The sequence below is a fragment of the Leucoraja erinacea genome, chromosome 5 (assembly GCF_028641065.1).
Source record: "Leucoraja erinacea ecotype New England chromosome 5, Leri_hhj_1, whole genome shotgun sequence".
NCBI lineage: Eukaryota > Metazoa > Chordata > Chondrichthyes > Rajiformes > Rajidae > Leucoraja > Leucoraja erinaceus.
In genome coordinates, this window is record NC_073381.1 from 79,380,331 (window position 1) to 79,402,848 (window position 22,518).

The 22,518-nt window shown below is 45.0% G+C and overlaps 1 protein-coding gene across 5 annotated transcripts in view; it reads left to right on the forward strand.

The window, feature by feature from the left end:
- The window catches only part of ube3d (ubiquitin protein ligase E3D), a 114,720-nt gene that overhangs the window by 82,137 nt on the left and 10,065 nt on the right, over positions 1-22,518 (forward strand). For 3 of the 5 annotated variants that reach the window (XM_055636062.1, XM_055636064.1, XM_055636067.1), the window contains exon 10: positions 14,916-14,975. The exons of the other annotated variants lie outside the window; for them this stretch is intronic. In XM_055636062.1, the coding sequence (XP_055492037.1) occupies positions 14,916-14,975 (60 nt within the window). The remainder of the gene's footprint in view (positions 1-14,915; positions 14,976-22,518) is intronic. 5 annotated transcript variants of the gene reach the window in all.

Sequence of the window (22,518 nt, forward strand, 5' to 3'; positions counted from 1 at the left end):
GTCTTTTGCCAGTATGAAATCAAGAATCGGGGGACAGATTTAAGGTGAGAGGGGAAAGATTTAATGGGAATCTGAGGTGCGACTTTTTCACAGAGAGGGTGGTGAGTGTATGAAAGGAGCTGCCAGAAGTAGTTGACAGGTGCAATAATAATATTTTAAAAGACATTTGGACAGGTACATGGATAGGTAAGATTTCAAGGGATATGTACGTAACGTAGGCAAATTAGACGAGCTCTGCTGCTTTTCAAGTCAAGATCAAAAGTCATTAAATTGCTGAATTATCTTATGTACCGACAATGGTATAATGAAATTCTAACTTGCATCAACATAATAGGCCTGTAAATACAGTACATATGGATAACAAAATGATTCAATAACCTAAAAACCCCAATATTAGTGCAAAAGCCAGCTCAATACCATTAGTGCAATCAAAGCATAGTTATAGAGACATACAGCGTGGCAACAGGCCCTTCAGCCCAACCTGCCTGCATCAACCAACATGTCCGATCAACACCAGTCCCACCTGCCTGCATTTGGCCCATATCCCTCTAAACCTATCCTATCCATGTCCATGTCCAAATGTTTTTTAAATGTTGTAATAGTACCTGCCTCAACAAACTCTGGCAGCCTGTTCCATACACCACCACCCTTTGTGTAAAAAAAGTTGCCCCTCATTTTCCTATTAACATTTTCTTCCCTCACTTTAAACTGATGTCCTCTGGTTCTTGATTTCCCTACCCTGGGTTAGAGTCATAGAGTTAGAGACAGTATGGAAACAGGCCCTTCGGTCCAACTTGCCCACCTCGACCAACATGCCCATCACACTAGTCCCACCTACCCAGTGGCCCACTAAACCTCTTATCCTTGTACATATCCAAATACTCTGTGTATTTACCCTATCTATTCCTCTCATGATCATATACATCTCTACAAGATCACCCCTCGTCCATCTGACTCCAAGGAATAAAATTCTATCCTGCACAACCTCTCCCTATAGCTCAGGCCTTCGAGTCCTGGCAACATACTCACAAATCTTTCCTCTACCTTTTCCCTGCATAACAACATCTTTCCTATAACAAAGTGACCAAAACTGAACACGCTACTCTAAATGTGGCCTCAGCTATGTCATGTACAATCGCCAATGACAAAGTTTAGCTGGTATTTTGGTAGTGGGGAAGAAGCTGCTCTTGTAACCTGATGGTCACGTTTTCAGAGACCTATGCCTTCCTTTTGTTGCTCTCTTTAGATCATGTAGCTGTATAAGTAGCTCATACATTTCCCAACTAAAGGACTGTTTGAATTGTTAATTCCACATTTGAGTTGAGATTCACAGCAACCACAAAACGAATAGTGAAAGGCCTGGATTGAGTGAATGTGGAAAGGACATTTCCACTAGAGGGGGAGTCTAGGACCAAGGGCCATAGCCTCAGAATAAAAGAACACACCTTTAGAAAGGATATGCATAGGAATTTCTTTAGTCAGGAGGTGGTGAATCTAGAATTAATTGCCATAGAAGGCTGCGGAGGCCAAGTTATTCGGTATTTTTAAGGTGGAGATTGATAAATTCTTGATTAGTAAGGGTTTCAGGGGTTATGGGATGAAGGGAGAAGAATGGGGTTGAGAGGGAAAGATAGATCAGTCTTGATTGACTTAATGGGCCGAATGGCCTAATTCTGCTCTGAGAACCAATGAACTCTAAAATACTAAAACTCTTTGTCTTGTTTGTGGCTGTGTGTGTGTGTGTGTGTCAATATCTGGTCAATTCCTATTTTCTACCAAACGCTAGGCCACAGCTTTCCCATTTTCACACATCCTGCTCACATTCTTTCAATCGAGAAGACAAACATCTTCCTGACGCATTCCCACCTATATTTCCGAAGTTGTTAATCGTTTAAAGATTTGAAAACAGCGCGAAAACTCACCAATTTCGGGAAAAAAACAGAATTACATAACAATGCACTCGCAAGGCAGGACTGGACACTCCGGGAGGGAGCGGCACTCCAGCGCTTGCGTTGAACGTGGAGTGGTGGCGAATGCGGGCGCCCGAAGCCCAGTGGGAAGGGTGGTGCTGGAGCTGGAGTGAGGGCCGAGCCTGGGGCTTGGGATGGGAACGTGAGCGGTGCCGAGAAAGAAGCCGCCGCTGGAACCAAGGACGAGCCTGAGTCCGGGGTCAGGGACGAGCCCGGAGATAAAGTTGGGGCCTGCACTACAGCCCAGGCGGTGGCCGAGCTGACGGCTGGAGTCTACAGTCAGGGCAGGGCCGAGAACCAGGCCTAGTTCCAGGCCCTGGCGCTGCTCTATGACCTGGGTAGGTCCTGGGGCAGGGAATCGGAGTGAGGGGAAGAGGATGAGAGAAATGAGGAGAGAGATGGGGTGGGGAGTGGGATGGAGGAGGCAGATGGGGGGGGGGGGGGGTGAGGTGGAGGAGGGAGATGCCCCTTCCCTATATCCCCTCACTCCCACCTCTCTTCCCCCTTACTCTCTACTTCCTCCCTCCTCCTCCCTCGTCCTCTCCCTCTCTACCCTCCCCCTCCCTCCCCTCTACCCCCTCCCCCCCTCTCTCTCTCTTTCTCTTTCTCCATCTCTCCACAGCCTCTCTCTCCCTGAACTGAGAGAGGGAGAAAGAGGGAGAAAGAGTGAGTGAGAGAGAGAGAGAGAGAGAGAGAGAGAGAGAGAGCGAGAGAGAGAGAGAGAGCGAGGGAGGGACTGTGCCTCTCTACCCCTCTCTCTCTCTACCCCTCTCCCTCTCTACCCCCCTCCCTCTCTACCTCCCTCACTCTCTACCCCCCTCCCTCTACCCCTCTCCCTCGCTCTCTCCCTCTCTACCCTCCCTCCCTCTCACTCCACCTCCCTCCCATTCCCTCCCTCTACCGCTCTACCCCCCCTCCCTCTCTAGGGATTGAAGAGGGAGGATGAAGATGAGGAGGAGGGAGTGCTGGGGGATGAGAAGAAATGAGCCGTGCCTGCGCAGTTGGGGGCTATGCGTAAGTGGTGCAATATTGCATTGGGGGAATGGGTGAGTGGTGAGTTCTCGCGTTGTGGGAGCAGACCCAACGGGTCTGCACTTGGTCTAGTGAACTTATAAAACCAATGTAGTGAACTGTCTTACAACATCGATGACTGATAGGAGTGCGTTAATTTAGCTGATACTTCACTCCCACGCTTTGTTTAAACATTAGAGTTTGATATATTAATCCTTCAAAAGTGAAAGCAATTATTCTGCATTATGTGGCAGTGCGTTCATTAAACCAGAATTTAATCTCCATAATCCACATGCCTCCATGAATATCATAATATTTTACATCAAAATTGTTATAAATTATGTTTCCCCTGTTATCATCAAAACTTAATATTACAACGTCAAATTAGTTTATTGTGCAGTCGAAGATGGTATGAATCATCTACTGCTATCTACTGTGTTTCTCACTCCAGGTGTGAATGTACATTGCCTGTCTCATGTTCTTAAATGACAAGCTACAAAAAACTTAGAGCATTACTCGAAGCAAAGAATTGTTTTTCTCCATTCCTCTGCTGTTTTAATCAAAACATTTGTTTACCCCAAACCTGTCGTTGAGTCAGTAGAAGGATAACCAAAGTACCATAAAGGGCAAAGCTGCCATCTTCCCCATCTATGTAATGGGGAGTAACATATTGTGGCACCTACTTCAGTGGCAGTAATTTTTGTTTTTGCAAATCTATAATTTGACTTAATTGTCCATGTATGAATAACGACCGTACTTTTACCTCACAGCAGCAGGGGGCATATAAATTAGTGTTGGTACTGCTGTGAATGTGGCCACAGAAACCCAGTTTAACTCTCTTGCAGCAATTTGATTGTGTAAAGAACAATTAGGGGAACTGAACAAAAACACAAAGTGCCGGAGAAACTCAGCAGTTTGGGTCAGGGAGCATTGTCATGTCTGAAGAAGGGTTTTGAGCCGAAAAGTCAGCCATTCCTTCCCTCCAGAGATGCTCTCTGTCCCGCTGAGTTACTCCAGCATTTTCTGTCTATCTTCGGTATAAACCAGCATCTGCAGTTCCTTCGTCATGCAATATCTAGCACTGTGGACGGCTCAATTGTAATCATGTATTGTCTTTCCACTGACTGATTAGCACGCAATAAAAACCTTTCACTGCACCTCGGCAACTGAACTATCCTCCCACAACTAGAGAGCAGTCCTGAACTACTATCTACCTCATTGGAGACTCTTGGACTATCTTTGATCGCACTTTACTGGCTTTACATTGCTCTAAACATTATTCCTTTATCGTGTGTAATGGGAATTTCAAACTAATCCAATATCCAACTTTCCGTCGCTATTCCTACACAGGCAGGGAGGAGTGAATGGCTCCTGCATCCTGTATCTGTTCACTGTGAATGGCTCGATGGTATTCATCATGTATTGCCTTTCCGCTGACTGGTTAGCATGCAACAAAAGCTTTTCACTGTACCTCAGTACAAGTGACTATAAGTAAACTAAATTAAACTAAACTGCATGACAAAAAACTAAACGAAACAAACAAATTTTGAATGGAAATGGACAGATGATTTTCTGATTCGGGACCCTTCTTCAAACTTTGTCTCTGAAGAGGACAGTAATACCGATCAATGGTTTGTGATTGATGTGTGGGTTGGGAGGATTTACATCCCATGTCCTGTGATGGTTGGGATGGTAAGCGGATTGGGCTCAGTGTCACAGAGTTTAGTTTAGTTTAATTTAGAGATACACCATGGAACAGGCCCTCCGACCCACCGACCAGCGATCCCCACACATTAACAGTATCTTACGCACACTAGGGACAATTTTACATCTGTACCAAGCCAAATAGCCTGTACGCCTTTGGAATAAGGGAGGAAATCGAAGATCTCGGAGAAATCCCACGCAGTTCACCGGGAGAACATACATACACATAGTTGTAAATTGGTGGAATTATCTGCCTCAGAAGGCAATGGAAGCCAATTCACTGGATGCATTCAAACTAGATAGAGCTGTTTGGGCTAGTGGAATCAAGGGTTATGGGGAGAAGGCAGGAACGGAGTACTGATTGTGGATGATCAGCCATGAACACTTTGAATGGCGGTGCTGGCTCGAAGGGCCGAATGGCCTACTACAGCACCAATTGTCTTTGTACAAACTCTGTACAGACAGCACCCGTAGTCAGGATGGAACCCGGGCCTCTGGTGCTCTAAGGCAGCAACTCTACAGCTGCGTCACACTGTGCCGCCCTCGAGGGGGAAAGGCAGTTCAACGTGAACTCCTATTATGAGGTACCCAGAAATGTCTTACAGTATTAAAGACACTTTAAAACTTATTGCCTATCAACACGCCTGTTTCTGAGACAATAAATATAATACATTAGAAATAAGGAACTGTAGATAGACACAAAACGCTGGAGTAACTCAGCGGGTCAGGCAGCATCTCTAGAGAAAAAGGATGGTGACGTTTCGGGTCGGGACCCTTCTTCAGACTTCTGCAGATGCGGGTTTACAAAAAATGGACACAAAGTGCTGGAGTAACTCAGCGGGCCAGCTGAGCATCCCTGGAGAACATGGATAGGCGACGTTTCAGGTCACGACCAAATGCTGGAACCCTGAAACAAAAGCAAACAAATGCTGCAAACACTCAGCAAGCCAGACATAATCTGTGGAAAGAGAAATAGGATTAATGTTTCAGGCTGAAGACTCTTTGTCCGAATATGTGAAAACACAGGAAACATTTAGTACCTGCTGAGTTACCCCAGCATTTTGTGTCTATCTTCAACATTTAGAACCTGTTTAGAATACCTGTTTAGAACTCCTGGAATCAAATGGGGAGAAAGCAGGAACGGGGTACTGATTTTGGACGATCAGCTATGATTATATTGAATGGCGTTGCTGGCTCAAAGGGGCAAATGGCCTACTCCTGCACCTGTCTGAATTTTTTGGTAACAATTCTAAAGGGATTTGAAGGTTATCCCCACCGGACACTGCCATTCCATGTCCCTAGACTGTGGTCCTCCCCTACAGAGAGAGCCTTGGTGTTGCCTGCTCCGAGCTTCAGCGAGTCCCTCAGCATGTACTCCTGCAGTTTGGAATGGGCATGTCGGCAACATTCCCAGACGGACATCTTGCGTTGGGAGGCCAACAAATTTCAGGCAGTCCAAAGATCGTCCTCCACCGAGTTGATGACCTTCCAGCAGCAGCTAATGTCTGTCTGCCAGTGTGTCTCAGGGAACAGCCCCGTGAATCAGAAGACTCTCATGGAGCAGTTCGGGATGAACCGCGACAAGGATCCTTGCATCATTCATCAGACCCTCTTCGCAAATCCATACTCTCCGAAGAGGTGGGCAACCATCTCACACCCCTATTAACTCTTTAGGTCCTCCCATCGACACAAAGGGAGGCATGATGGTGCGACGGAGGAGTTGCTGCCTTACAGCGCATGAGATTCGGGTTCGATCCTGACTGCGGGTGCTGTCTGTAACTGGTTTGTACGTTCTCCCCGTGACCACGTGGGTTTTCACTGGGTGCTCAGGTTTCCTCCCATACTAGAAAGACGCACAGGTTTCTAGGTTGTAAGAACTGCAGATGCTGGTTTAAATAGGTAGACACAAAATGCTGGAGTAACTCAGCGGGACAGGCAGCATCTCTGGAGCGAAGGAATGGGCGACGTTTCGGGTCGAGTCCCTTCTTCAGTCTGGAAAAAATATAAATTGTCAGAAGAAAAATGTAAATTGTCCCTAGCCTGTAGGGATAGTGCTGGATCACTGGTCGGCGCAAACTCAGTGGGCCGAAGGGCCTGTATACGCACTGTATCTCTAAAGTCTAAAGTAAAGCCACTGAGATTAAATCAAACACATCCATTGATGCCTGTGCTCGGGTTAATCAGATGACTGTAGATCCATAATAGAACATAGGAACCAGTCTATATAGTTCTAATTGTGTTTTGAACTAATGTCTTTATTTCCGCACAGTCTTTTAGTTTCTTTCTGTCTTGCAGGATTGTATGTGTTAATTTATGTTTAAACTATGTATAATTAATGTGTGTTTGATTGAGTCTATTTGCCTGTGATGCTGCTAGAAGCAAGATTTTAATTTAAACTTTAGTCTTTAGAGATACAATGCGGAAACAGGCCTTTTGGCCCACTGAGTCTGCGCCGACCAGCATCACCCCTTGCACTAACACTATTATACACACTTGGGACAATTTTACAATTTTACCAAAGCCAGTTAACCTACAAACCTGCACATCTTTGGAATGTGGGAGGAAACTCACGCAGGTCACGGGGAAAACGTACAAACCTCGCAGTCAGGATTGAACTCGGGTCTCTGGCGCTGTAAGGCAGCAACTCTACCGCTGTGCCGCCCAAACCTGTACCAGTACTTCACTCAACTTGTGCATAGGATGGTAAACTTGACCTGACTTGACAAATTCAATGGACAGTTTTTCTTTCAAATCAGTGAGACTTCGAATCACAGTCGATCTTCAATCTGATGTTTGTCTCACTAGGGCTAAAAGTTAAATGACGGGAAGATTTTCGCTTTTGAGTGCTGAGACTTAGCCTTATAATGAGGTTGGCACGCCCGGAATATGCAGTAAACTTCTTATATTCTTCCTTCTGCATTGAAGCCATACCTGCGAATGCACACAACTAACTGCATCTTGTTATTAAATCATTTCATTCCTTAGCCGGTATTGTTTAAATTATTCAATGGATATCTTCTACTATTTTTTGTGCTCATTAGCTGGGCCCATTGCTGCCTCAAGTGCACTTATTTGTCTGAAGCTGACTGACCATTACACTCCTGTGAGGGATAGGGAGAGAAATTATACCCAGGACACGACTTGTTTCAGCTCCTTGAACGTTGAACTCCATTCATCAGCAGCTCACTAAGTGACGCTTTCTATTTCAGACGGACTTTATTATTAAGTGGAAGAAGGAACTGTGAGACCCGAAACGTCACCCATTCCTTCTCTCCAGAGATGCTTCCTGTCCCGCTGAGTTACTCCAGCTTTTTGTGTCTATCTTCGGTTTTTATTATTAATTGTTCTGGAATTGGATTTTGAATTACCCACATTACCCAGTACATTTAAATATAAAGGCAAATACTGATTCAAGAATTAATAACATATGCATGAAGTGGTAGGTACGGTTAAACCTATTAGATGTAGCTCTAATGAATCAGGGAAAATAATCCTTTTATAATTCATTTCCTCCAGGCATACTTTTATCAATGCACATACCGTGTGGTACCATATTATGTAGCGATGATTTGGAACTTTAATAAGCTCTTACTAAACTGATTTAATTCAGTTTAATCCACATCTGAAGAAGAAGGTACATGGATAGAACAAGTTTAGAGGGATTATGGACCAAACGCAAGTAGGTAGGACTAGTGTAGCTGGGACATGTTGGCCGGTGTGGGCAAGTTGGGCCGAAGGGCCTGTTCCCACACTGTATTACTCTATGACTGTGACTCTAAGGGTCTCGACCCAAATGTCACCCATTCCTTCTCTCCGGAGATGCTGCCTGTCCCGCTGAGTTACTCCAACTTTTTGTGTCTATCTTTGGTTTAAACCAGCATCTGCAGTTCCTTCCTACATATGAATTAATTTGTTATTTGTAATAACCTTCTGTTTATGAATGCTGCTATAATTCTTTGAGCTATCCGTTGAAAAAGTGCACAGAAAGATATAAGGATGTGGCTGATATTGCACTCACACACTCAAAATCAGTATGAAATAAAAGGTCTTGTTTTTCAGTTAACATGGTGTGCCTCTCGAGTCAAGAAAGTGATTGCAGTGACCTGCCTTCTATAATAAATAGTTTGCTCTCCAGTTCAGTTAGAGCAGCAGAACTCATGAGGCTCTCCATCAATTGATGACTTACAGCAAATTTGAAATAAGAATGGGAAGATCAATGCAGGACCTCATATAAAAAATGGAATATTGGTCCTTGTTCTGCACAGTTTTTTGCTGGGCTTTGTTGTGAAAGCGTTGAAAATCATTTTCATTGAGATTACACTTGTTTTAAAACCATGCTAATTCTTTTCTCACTTTCACACATGATTTCAATGGACATAAATCCACCGTTTAGGTTTTCTCTGGATACCTTTCCTTTGATTTTAATTTTTCATTTGCTTTCTTTGTTCTTTCTTCTAACAATAAATCTGTGTTCTCAGTGGTGGGAATTTAAATAAATGTATCAGGTAGATTATAGAAGCTGAGGATTTGGTGTGGTGTAATCTTTCTTAATTGTTTTAAGAACGGATTAACGGCAATTACCTGTACGAGGTAGAGCATCGCTAAACCAACTTCACGATGCAATACCTTTATTCTCCAACGACTATTTCTTCAGAATTTTATGGCTCCCTAGGAGCAACTTAATATTTCTTTTGTGAAGGAACTGCAGATGCTGGTTTAAACCGAAGATAGACACAAAAGGCTGGAGTAACTCAGCGGGACAGGCTGTATCTCTGGAGAGAAGGAATGCGTGATGTTTCAGATCGAGACCTTTCTTCAGTCAAATATTTATTTTAGTCCTTCAACGTTTTTGTGTTTCTTGTAGTAAAGAAAAGCCACACACGTGATAGTGATCAGTTTACTTAGTCTGTTCTTAACAGTAATTTCCATGCTGTATTTTAAACTGCTTTTCAATATGGAACAGTAATTGACATTCTCTTTAATACATGTCAAAAGTAGTAGTTTAGTTAGTTTTGTTTATTGTCACATGCAATGAAAAGCTTTTGCTGCGTGCTAACCATTCAGCAACAAGGCAATACATGATTACAGTCGATCCATTTACAGTGTACAGATACATGATAAGGGAATGACATTTAGGGCAAGATAAAGCCAGCAAAATCCGATCAAGGATAGTCCGAGGGTCATTAAAGAGGTAGATAGAAGTTCAGCACTGGTCTCTGGTAGTCGTTCTGGTTACATCAAGGGTATTAAATATTGCAACAGCTACAATCTGTTATCAAATTGTTAACAAATTGTAGATGGGGCATATAGGCCTGCGTGGGCAAGTTGGGCTGAAGGACCTGTTTGCACGCTGTAAGACTCTATCACTGCTCCCCACTGATGACTCCATCTGCCCACCACCTGGTCCCTATCATTCCCTGTTTCATCCCTCTTTATACCGGCTATCTTCGCTCTTAGTCATAGAGTCAGGCCCTTCAGCCCAACTCGCCCATGCCAGCTAAGATGCCCCATCTGCACCAGTCGCACCCGCCTTAGGCTCATATCCCTGTAAACCTTTTCTGTCCATATACCTGTCCAAATATCTTTTAAATGTTGTTTTTAGCTGCCTCAAGTACCTCCTCTGGCAACTCATTTCGTTTACCCACCACTCTCTGAGTGGAAAAAGTTGCCCCTCAGGTTCATATTAAATCTTTCCCCTCTCGTCTTAATATCCTGATGAAATCTCGACTTGAAATGTAGTCTATTCCTTTGCATGCATAGATGCTGCTCGACCTACTGAGTTTAGTTTAGGTCACTTTAGTGAAACCAGGCCCTTCAGCCCAGTGATCACCTGTCCACTAGCTCCAACCTACACACAAGGGATAAATGACAGAAGCCAATTAACCTACAAACCAGCATATCTTTGGAATGGAGCACCCGGAGAAAACTCATGCAGTCGCAGGGAGAACGTACAAACTCCATTCAGACAGCACCTGTGGTCAGTATTGAACCCTGGTCTCTGGCGCTGTAAGGCAGCAACTCTACCGCTGTACCTATGCACCTTCCTTTTTTGATATCACATTTTGTTTGTTTGTGTTTTGATATCACATATATCTCGCACTTTCAGTTTGGTGTCCCATGTCAAGTCAGTGTATGAGCTTGATCCAAACTGTTAAAATGCTGGTGACACAAGGAGCTGCAGATGCTGGAGTCTTGAAAAAAAACCACAGGGTGCTGGAGGTTGTCACGTCTGTGCTGTGTCTCCAGCCGAATGTGACAGGTATGGTCAACATGAGAAAGCAGTGTCTCATCATTGATATTAACGATTTAGACCAGGGAATTAAATGTAACATCTCCACGTTTGCGGATGACACAAAACTGGGTGGCAGTGTGAGCTGCGTGGAGGATGCTATGAGGCAGCAGGGTGACTTGGGTAGGTTGGGTGAGTGGGCAGAGATCAAGGAAAATGTAGAGTAGATCTTTGTCACCTTCTCCCAGCTAACAATGATCTATCCTACATTTTCCTTGATCTCGATTCCCTTTGTCCTGTTTTCACACCTTACACTTCTTTATCTACGTATCTCTCTCTCTCGCCTGACATCAGTCTGAAGAAGGGTCTCGACCCGAAACATCACCCATTCCTTTTCTCCAGAGATGTTGCCTGTCCCGCTGAGTTACTCCAGCATTTTGTGTCTATGTTGTATTTATGTATGGTATTTGGTTGGATAACATACAAAACATTGACTGTACCTTGGTACACGTGACAATAATGAACCTCAACCTAAACCTCAATGCCCATCTTCATCATCTGAAATATGCAGACAGAGTATTATTAGAAAGACAAAGTGGAGGTAATTGATCTTGTGCCAGAAACTATTTTTAACTCATTGGCATTTTTAAACCATTGGGTATTTTTAAGGCGGAGATTGACAGATACTTGAAAGGTAAGGGTGTCGGGGGTTATGGGGAGAAGGCAATAGAATGGGGTTGAGAGGGAAAGATAAATCAGCCATGATTGAATGGCGGAGTAGACTCGGTGGGCCAAATGGCCTAAATCTGATCCTATGATTTATGAACTTACTTCTTAATCCTTCTTTTGTATTCAATTACATTTTGGTCGATTTGATTCAGATATAGTGCCATTTTTAAATGATGATATAATTACACTTGGGTAATGCAGTACTTCACAGCTTAATTTACACAAATTTAATTCACTTTGCAAACCAGACTTGAAATAGCGCGTAAGTTTGCATGTTAAGTAAAATTCCCATCATGTTTTCAAATACGAAATTGATAAACTCTGAAGTTTGTATTCTCAATCCTCCTTACTCCAAACCACTCTTTCCAAAGTTGCTGGGAATACACAGTATAATAAAGAAGAGTTGATATTCCATGGGATTTTAAATGCTTTAGTGGAGATTTATTGCAGTCAAAACAAGAAGTTATTGTTTTATCATTTTTTGCTCTGAGCATGCAGGAGAAATATTGTGACATCTAAATTGTTTTTTTTCCTCACGCAGCAAAGATTGTCTTAATAAAATTGAACTTTTGAAATCATTCTGTGTGTATAAATAGGTGAATTGAGAAGAGATGAAATGATCGAAACAAATAATAACTTAAATCTTGTGTATGAAAGAACTGCAGGTGCTGGATAAAAGCGAAGGTAGACGCAAAATGCTGGAGTAACGCGGCGGGTCAGGCAGCATCTCTGGAGGGAAGGAATGGGTGACGTTTCGGGTCGAGACCCTTCAGAAATCTTGCTCATCTCTGGGTTAGTTGGTAACAATCCTGCCCTGCGTGGAGTTGAAACATGCATCGTAAAAAATATTTAGGAAAAAACTGGAGATGCTGGTTTAAATCAAAGGTGGGCATAAAATGCTGGAGTAACTCAGTAACTCAGTGGGTCAGGCAGCATCTGAAGACTTGAGAAATGTCACCTATTCCCTTTCTCCAGAGATGCTGCCTGACCCACTGAGTTACTCCAGCATTTTGTGTCTACCTTCCTTTAAATGTTGCCCACTCACCCTGAAAAAGTGGCGCCTACTAGATGACATTTCCATCTTGGACATTGAGGCTAAACCCACTAATGATTATTCAGGACTGATGATAGATTCTGAAAACTGTTACTGCTAATAACTTGCAACATTATTTATATATTTACCAATGTTACAATTCACGAAGAATTGGATATCACTGCAAAACATTGTTATTTTAATAGACGAGCTAAAGTGTGAATATTAATTACAATTATGCATTGTGTGCCACTGTATTCCAGCCCATTCCATCAACCCAGGCTGGAGAAGAGTGTCTTACCTAATTGTCAAAGGCAGGCTCAGTAGTAATGTGCCTCGTTTGTAAGATAATTGATTTTGCCATAACTCAATTTTAAGCAAGGTTCTCCATCATTTTCTCATCTTGTCTTGTATCCGTTCCTGAAGGTGATTCTTTCACATTAGTACTTGCACCCAAATTCATAGTAGTGTAGGCTTTCGTTTGGTTTAGAGATACAGTGTGGAAACAAGCCCTTTGGCCCTCTGAGTGTGTGCGGACCAGCGATCTTCGCACACTAACACTATCCTACGCACACCAGGGACAATTTACAATTTTACCAAAGCCAGTCAATCTACAAACCTGTACGTCTTTGGAGTGTGGGATAAAACCGGAGCTCCCGGTGAAAACCCACTTGGTCATAGGGAGAGCATTCAAACTCTGTACAGACAGCACCCGTGAGCAGGATTGAACCCTGGTCTCTAGCGCTGTCAGTCAGCAACTATGATGAGTCTGCCCTAGACAATTAGGTAAGACATACTTGTCCAGCCAGGGTTGATGGAATAGGCTGGAATATCTAAATGCCTCCATGCCATCCCTACTCTTAATGCCTTCTAATACATGTAGTTGTGTATGAGGCTTCCTGTGGTGATGGCAATGGGATATGTCACCATTGATAGGGTGGAAATAGAGGATCTCTATTCTTGTTGGAGAATTTTGAACTATGATATGATATGATAGGACTATTTATCCCTGGAGGGAATTTGGTCTGCCAAGTCATAAACACAGCAAGATACATGAAACATGAAATTAAAGTGGAAAGTCCAGGATTATGGATGTGCAAAGATTGGGAGGGGGGAGGGGGGGGGGAGTCAGTCGACCCCATAACGGAAAGGGGAGGTTGTACAGTTTGAAAATTTGAAGAAGGATCTCCTGTGGTGTTCTGTGCTGCATCATGGTGGAACCAGTGTGTTGCTGAAGGTACTCCTCAGGTTGACCCCTGTGTCATGGAGGGGGTGAGCTGTATTGTCCAAGATTCTCTGTAGTTTGAGGAGCATCTTCCCCTCCAACACCACCTCCCATGAATCTAACACCGCCCCCAGGACGGAGCCAGCCTTCCTGATGAGTTGTTAATCCTGTTGGCGTCCGCAGCCTTCGCCCTGCTGCCCCAGCACACGGCAGCGAAGAAGATGGCCACTGGCCACCACTGATTGGTAGAACATCTGCAGCATCTTACTGCAGATGTTGAAGGAGCGGAGCCTTCTCAAAATGTACAGCCGGCTCTGTCCCTTCTTATGCAGGACCTCAGCGTTCCTGGACCAGTCCAGTTTACTATCCAGGTAAACTCCAAGGTTCTTGTACTTCTTGGTAAACTGCGCATCCACACCATTGATGGGGACAGGGGTGTTCCTCTCCTCCTAAAGTCCACTACCAACTCCCTTGTCTTGTCAGTGTTGAGCTGCAGGTGATTCAGCCCACACCACTCACCAAAGTGGTTGATTACACATCTGAATTCAGATTCCCTCCCCTCACTGATGCAGCCCACAATTGCAGAATCATCCAAAAACTTCTGCAGATGGCAGGAGTCCGTGTTGTATCTGAAGTCAGAGGTGCTGTTCCTCATATTCCGCCTGGGTTGCTTGCGACCGGATGGCATGAACGTTGAATTCTCCCAATTTTGCTAGCCCTTGCTGTCTCCTCCCCTCCCTTAACCCTCGAGCTGTCTCCTCCCATCCCCCCGCCCTCGGGCTCCTCCTTCTCCCTTTTTCCTTCTTTCTCCTCCCCACCCCCCCCCCCCCAACAGTCTGAAGAAGGGTTTTGGCCCGAAACGTCGCCTATTTCCATCGCTCCATAGATGCTGCTGCACCCGCTGAGTTTCTCCAGCATTTTTGTGTACCTTTGCTCTCCGGATGGTGTTAAAAGCAGATGGTGTTAAAATAAGTAAAACAACATGATGCTCACAGTGCTTCTCGGCTTATCCAGGTGAGCATAGGAACAATGGAGCAGTTGGATGATGGCGTCCTCAATCCCCATCTTTGTTTGGTAAGCGAACTGCAGGGGGTGCAGGCAGGGTTTAACCAGGGGTCGCAGGGGAGTGAGCACCAGTCTCTCCAGGGACTTCATGATGAGTGAAGTCAGCACCACCAGTCTATAGTCATTGGAGGAGCTGGGGCGTGTCCTCTTTGGTACAGAAACCAAGCAGGATGTCTCCCACATCACAGGAACCCTCCAGGCTCATGTTGACGATATGCTGGTGTACTATGCGCAACTGGCTGGCACACGCCTTGAGTACCCTAGGGCTGACACCACTGGTACCCGTGGCTTTGCCTGGGTGGAGTCTGCTCAGCTCCTTTCTCACCTACTCAGGCGCGACAAAAGAAAGGGCAGAGGAAGTGGACGTGAACCAGAGGGGATTGAGGGGGAGAGACTGGTCGGGGAGCAGGGGGGAGGGTGGGCAGAGGACCCTCCATCAAATCTATTAAAAACAGGTTCATTTGGCCCGACCTGATTGCTTTTCCTCCCCAGGCACTGGTCATCTTGTAACCTGTAATGCTCTTCATACCGCTCCACACATCCCTCACGTTGTTCTGCCGAAGTTTCAGCTCCAGCTTCCTCCTGTACCCGTCCTTGCCCTGTCTTAAGGGGCTGCCCCACTGCGGTGACGTAATTGGCGAGTTTAGAAGAGTTTGCCATCGACTCGTACTCGCAGCATGGTCGACACAAGGTCGTCGAAGGTCTTTGTAACTCTCCTTCATGCTCTTGAGTAGTCCCCGTGTACTCGAGGCCTCAGCTAGGTCGTGGCGTATTTTTCAACATGTTGAAAAATGCCCGCGAGTAAAAAAAGGTCGCCATGGAAAAAAATCGATATTTTTTTACTCGTAGGTTTAGTCGAAGTAGGTCCGTAGGTAATCGAGGGTGGTCGAAGGTAATCAAAGGTAGTCGTAGATAGTCTTCAATATAGTCGAAGGGAGGTCGGGTAACTTTTAAATCTCTCCCTGCACGGGAGACCCAACCTTTTCTTGTCGGGTCTCCGTTGTCGTTGGGGCTGCAATGAGGAGCGGCCTCCAACAGGAAGAGACCGGGGACTCTGGTGCCGACGACTCGCCTCACTGTCGCGGAGCTGGCCGAGTCCGGAGCGGGTGGAGCGGTGTTGAGCGCTGCTGCTGCTGCGGCCCGACCTCCGGAGATTCGGAGGCTGCAACTGCGGGTCTGGCGGACGGCGGCACCGGGAGCCCGCGGGTCCCTGGAGGGAGACCGCTTTTCAGGGCTCTCGCAACGGCGACTTCTCCCGCCCGTGCTGCGTGGTCGAAGAGCTCCTGGAGCGGGGCCTTACAGCACCGCCCCGCGCGGCTTGGAATGGCCACGGGACTCTGCGAGCGCACGCCGGGGGCTCTAACACCAAGACCCTGTGTGCGACCTCGCACCACCCTGCGTGGCTTTAATGGCCGCGGGACAATCGCCAGCCGGGGGCTTTGACTTTGACTCTGACATCGGGGGGGGGGTGATGGATGTTTATGTAAATTATGTTGTGTCTTGGGTCTATTTGTTTGTAATGTATGGCTGCAGAAACGGCATTTCGTTTGGACCTCAAGGGGTTCAAATGACAATTAAATTGAATCTTGAATCTTGAATTGACAATAGACAAACGGTGTAGGAGTTTGCCATTCAGCCCTTCAAGCAATTCAATGCAAAAAAGAAATGATGATAAAGGAAACAGGCCATTGTAAGCTGGTTGTTGGGTGAAAATGAGAAGCTAGTGCGAATTGGGTGTATCTTTAATTCATTGTTCTTTATCTCTCCACATCACCATCTCAACACACTTGGAAGGGGATGGGGTCTGGTGCATATTACAGAGGGAATTTGGATCTTTGCAAACAGATGTGTGGAACCTCCTTTGGGATCTGCTGAAGTCAACAACAACCAAATAACTTTTTATTAAGATTTGAACGAAACTTCTTGGATTTGAAGGGCAATTTATTAGATCCGTTTGTCTTCTCATTAGTGAAGCCGAGGCTTAAGATTTTAATTCAACGCACATTAACCCAAACATTATGAATCATTAATAAAACAGCAACTTAATTGACATTCTTCGGCCCATTAAGTGAAGAGATTAAGTAACATATTAAACCCAGAGATTGACGTTATCAATTTGCTTTAAAAAAAAGTACACTTTTAACTGGCGTTATCTCATTTTATCCATTGTGTTTTGATGTAGTTAAGGAAAGAGTTTTGCCTCATTAACTTCAAGACCTTATCATAATAAAGGAATATGATCAGGTCACCAGGTTCACTGAGCCCACTGGGCTGTGCATAGTTTCTCTTTGCAAAGATCCTCCATGGTTTATTTGATCTCGAGGGGCAGCACGGTGGCGCAGCGGCAGAGTTGCTGCCTTACAGCACTGGCAGCGCCGGAGACCCGGGTTCTATGCTGACTGCGGGAGCTGTCTGTACGGAGTTTGTAGGGTCTCTTCGTGACCGCGTGGGTTTTCTCAGAGATCTTCCGTTTCATCCACACTCCAAAGATGTACAGGTTTGTAGGTTAATTGGGTTGGTATAAGTGTAAATTGTCCCTAGTGTGTGTAGGATAGTGCTAGTATGTGGTGAAGACTCGGTGGGCTGAAGGGCCTGTTTCCGCGCTGTATCTCAAAACTAAACTAATGAGGGAGAAATAGCACATTTTATTTTCTACACATCCACTGATCATTAGAATTTAAAAGATGAATTATGGTAGGATTTTATTAATGTTCTAAATATGTGAACTATTTAAGGGAATAAGAGCCTAACATTTGTACGACTTAAAATAGAAACTTTGAGAGCTGGTAGTGCCATTTAATTCGTAAGCCCGTTTTGTCATTTGTTTAAATTATGGCTCATTTATTTCTCCATTCCTTCTATGCTCCAATAATTCTTCCTTAATGTCCTTACCAAACCAAATTAGATCTAATTTTGATCATAAAGTCTTCAATCTTTCCAGCACCAATCGTCTCTTTCAGTCATAGAGTCAATAGGTGTTGAATAGGCCCCTCGGTCCAACTTGCCCACATCGACCAACATGTCCCATCTACACTATACCCACTTGCCTGCATTTGGCCCATATCTCTAAACCTGCCATACCCATGTACCAGCCTTATTTTTTCTTAAATGTTGCGATAGCATTTAAGATTAAGAGTGGTGAATTTAAGATTTCTACTGCCCTTTGTGTGTGTGTGGGGGGGGAGGAACATAAATGTTTGATCCAGTGCCATTAATGCAGATTGTCTATACAACAATAACTGCAGAAGTTCATATCATTTGTATCAAGCTATACTTCTATACACATACAGACTACAGTGCAGAACAGTCATTGTTTGGTCTCGTGGGTCAGTGCGGGTTCCCTATGCACTAGTGTGTGTAGGATAGTGTTAGTGTACGGGGTGATCGCTGGACTCGGTGGGCCGAAGGGCCTGTTTCCGCGCTGTATCTGTAAACAAAACAAAACTAAATGAAACAATGAAAGCCCACGTCAATGTCTCTCACTCAGCCCCACTGCTGCCCCAACAATATATTAAAGCGTCTCAATTCCCAAGGATGTAGGACTTTGTCATAAATCAAGGAAAGTCGGCGCGGAATCTGCCCTTCATTTTCAAGCAGCTGACAAATAACCTAAGGCAGCGAGTGGCAGTGAGAAATTATGTCCTCCCGACCTGTGGCAAGTTGTCTTCATTCCGTTGAACAAAAATGTAGATCGTGTGTTACTGGAGGACGTTGGGGTCAAACTCTGGAAGTCAATAACAACATAATCACTGTTAGATTCCGTGCCAGCAGCAGAACCTAATAACATTATTATATGCATTGGCATTTAAATTACTAATAAGATGAAGAAGAGTTGTTGGTAATTCGCATTCCCCTCTTTATTTCCTTTGGGTATTAACTGATTTACTTGTAGATGAGGGAAAATGCAACCTGTTCCCTTTGCTTTTGTTTTTTTAATAGGTCACAGCTAATAAAAATATGTTGGATTCACCACTGTAATCAGGTGGTGAATCTTGTTTGATTAGATGTCTTGCTCTGCTCTGCACACACTGCAAAACCACTCTTCATGTTTAAATAAATCACTTTGCCAGTAAAGGGTTTAGAAAATACATAGATTCAAGTCGTTAAGTCAAGAGAGTTTATTGTCATGTGTCCCAGATAGGACAATGACATTCTTGCTTGCTGCAGCACAACAGAGTATTGTAAGCATAAATACAGAACAGTTCAGTGTGCCTATATAGCATAGACCACACATATACACATAAATAAGCAGATAAAGTGCAACAGTTCAGAGCCTGTTTGTTGGCGAGTTTATTAGCCTGATAGATGTGGGGTAGGAGCTGTTCCTGAACCTGGATGTACCAGATTTTAGGCTCCTGTACCTCTACCCGATGGTAGCAGAGAGATGAGTGTGTGGCCAGGATGGCGTGGGTCCTTGATGATGTTGGCAGCCTTTTTGAGGCAGCGACTGCGATAGATCCCTTTGTTGGTGGGAGAGGTCAGAGCCGATGATGGACTGGGCAATGGTCACAACTTTCTGCATTCTTTTCCGCTCCTGGACCCTCAACTTGCCGAACCAAGCCATCATGCAACCGGTCAGCATGCTCTCTACTGTGCACCTGTAGAAGTTCGAGAGTGTCCTCTTTGACATACCGACTCTCCGTAATCTTCTCAGGAAGTAGAGGCGCTGATGTGCTTTCTTTATAATTGCATAAGTGTGCTGGGACCAGGAAAGATTAGGAAATGTGCATGCCCAGGAATTTGAAGCTCTTGACCCTTTCCACCACCATGATATAAATGAGATTGTGGGTCCCTATCCTACACCTTCCAAAGTCCCCAATCATTTCCTTGGTTTTGCTGGTGTTGAGGGCCAGGTTATTGTGCTGGCACCATTTGGTCAGTCGGTCGATCTCACTTTTATACTCTGACTCGTCCCCATGAATGATTCATCCAACAACAGTGGTGTCGTCGGCGAACTTGATGATGGAGTTCGCACTATGACCGGCTACGCAGTCATGAGTATAGAGTGAGTACAGCAGGGGGCTGAGCACGCAGCCTTGAGGTGCTCCCGTGCTGATTTTTATCGAGGCTGACACATTTCCACCAATACAGACAGACTGGTCTGTGAATGAGGAAGTCGAGGATCCAATTGCAGAGGGATGCGCAGAGACCCAGTTCTGCGAGTTTGGTAACCAGCTTGGAGGGGATGATTGTATTAAATGCCGAGCTGTAATCAATGAATAACAGCCTGACAAATGAGTTTTTGTTGTCCAAGTGGTCTAGAGCGGAGTGTAGAGCCAGCGAGATCGCATCCACCGTTGATCTGTTGTGCGAACTGCATTGGCTCGAGGTTCTTGTCGAGGTAGGAGTTGATTTGCGCCATGATCAACCTCTCAAAGCACTTCATCACCACAGATGTTAGTCGATAGTCATTGAGGCACGTCACCTTGCTCTTCTTGGGCACCGGTATAATTGATGCCCTTTTAAAGCAGGTGGGAACCTCGGACCTGAGAAGTGAGAGGTTGAAAATGTCCGTAAAAACTGCAGCCAGTTGGTCCGCACAGGTTTTTAGAACACGCCCGGGTATACCATCAGGTCCAGACGCTTTCCGAGGGTTCACCCCCCTGAAGGATCTTCTGACGTCGGCCTCCGTGAGTGTGACTGAAATACCATCACAGCGAATGGGGGCTCGAGAAGGCACATAAAATGCATTGAGCTCGACAGAGAGTGATGCTTCGCTGACAATTGAGCTGCCTCCTGATTTTGCCTTGTAGGCGGTAATGCATTCAAGCCCTGCCACAGTTGCCGAACATCCGCCTCATCCTTCAGCTTGGATCAGAAGTCCCTTTTGACCTTTTTGATGGCCATACCAAGGTCGTATCTGAACTTCTTGTAGACCTCTGTATCACCAGACCTGAATGCCTGGGATCTGGACTTCAGAAGAGTGCGGATCTAATGTAATCTCGGAGTGAAGGTTATAAATAATGGTGCTATGAAGATTATTAGAGTAACAATCACTGGCTAATGTCTTGTTTGCCAAAGCTGTTACTCGCTTTTAAGTGAAAAAAGAGAAAGAGTTAGTCAGGGCTCACACTTCTAGTGACCGTCCAGAAACCTACACTACATCTACACCATGTTCCCCGTGGGAGGGACAGATCGGGTAGACGCACAGAGTCTCTTGCCCAGAGCAGGGGAATCGAGAACCAGAGGGCATGGGTTTCAGGTGAAGGGGGAAAAATTTTATAGGAATCCGAGAGGTAATTTATTCCATACAAAGGGTGGGGGGTGTATGGGAACGAGCTGCCGGAGGCAGGGACTATCGCAATGTATAAGAAACAATTAGGTAAGTACATGGATAGGACAGGTTTTAGAGGGACATTGGCCAAATTCAGGCAAGTGGGACTAGTGTAGATGGGACATGTTGGCCGGTGTGGGCAAGTTGGGCGGAAGGGCTTGTTTCCACACTGTATGACTCTGACTAGCAGAGCCTGTTATTTGAACTATCTGAAGACAAGTTATGATGACATTTATGGGCACATAATATTACTAAGTCAACTGTTCATATTTATTTTAGATTCATATTATAATTAAGTACCAACAAAAATTATGGGACAGTTTTTATTAAGGTCATTCGTAGGTGAAGACCAATATTTATTGCTCATCCTTAATTACTTCGAAGAAGCAGTGGACCATCTTTCCGAAGCTTAAGTTGTTGGAGTTCCACAATAATGGAAAGTGAGGAGCTTCAGGATTTTGACCCCAATGACAACGGGGAAAAATTACACGATAGACACGGCAAGATAGGCAGAATTGCAAGATAGATTAAAAATGGCAATATGTTTCCAAGTTAGCTTGTTCTATGACTTAGAGATTAACATGTAACTAGTGCAGTCCCAATCTCCCATGCTGCCATTGTCCTTCTAGGTGGTAGAGAGAGGTTGTGTCAAAGAAGCGAGTTGGTGTTCAAACTCTTTTGAATAGTGCAGCCTCAATGGTCACATTCAATAGTGCTGCCTCGGTGGTTCAATGGTGCTTTATTTGTCACATGTGCAACTGCACAGTGACATTCTTTTTGCATATTTACGTATGCGGGCACCACCATGTTTTGCCGCCATTTCCAAAGCACAAAGCCTGCCGCCACACGGCAGTGAATATTTATTGCCGTGGGTGGGCTACCAGTCAAGCTTCTTGACTGTTTTTATTACTGGAGTCATACAGGTAAGTGCGGAATGTTCCATTGTGCTCCGGACCTGTGTTTTATGCCGCTGTCCCACTTAGGCTATTTTTTAGGCGACTACAGGCGACTAGGCTGTTGCCACATGGTCGCCAGGGTGTCGCCTGTATGGTCGTGAGTCGTCTCCTCAGTCGCCCAAAGAATCGTAGCGTTTACTGGTCGCCGCTGGATTTTGAAATGTTCAAATCTTTTCGGCGACAGTCGGTGACAGTTGGCTTGACGCCAATGAGCGTAGCTAGACTTCTCCTGACGTAGGTTGTCGCCAGGATGACGTAGGTTGTCGCCGGTGCTGACTTTGGTGAATTCCATTGGCGACTACCTAAGTCAACCTACGTCAAC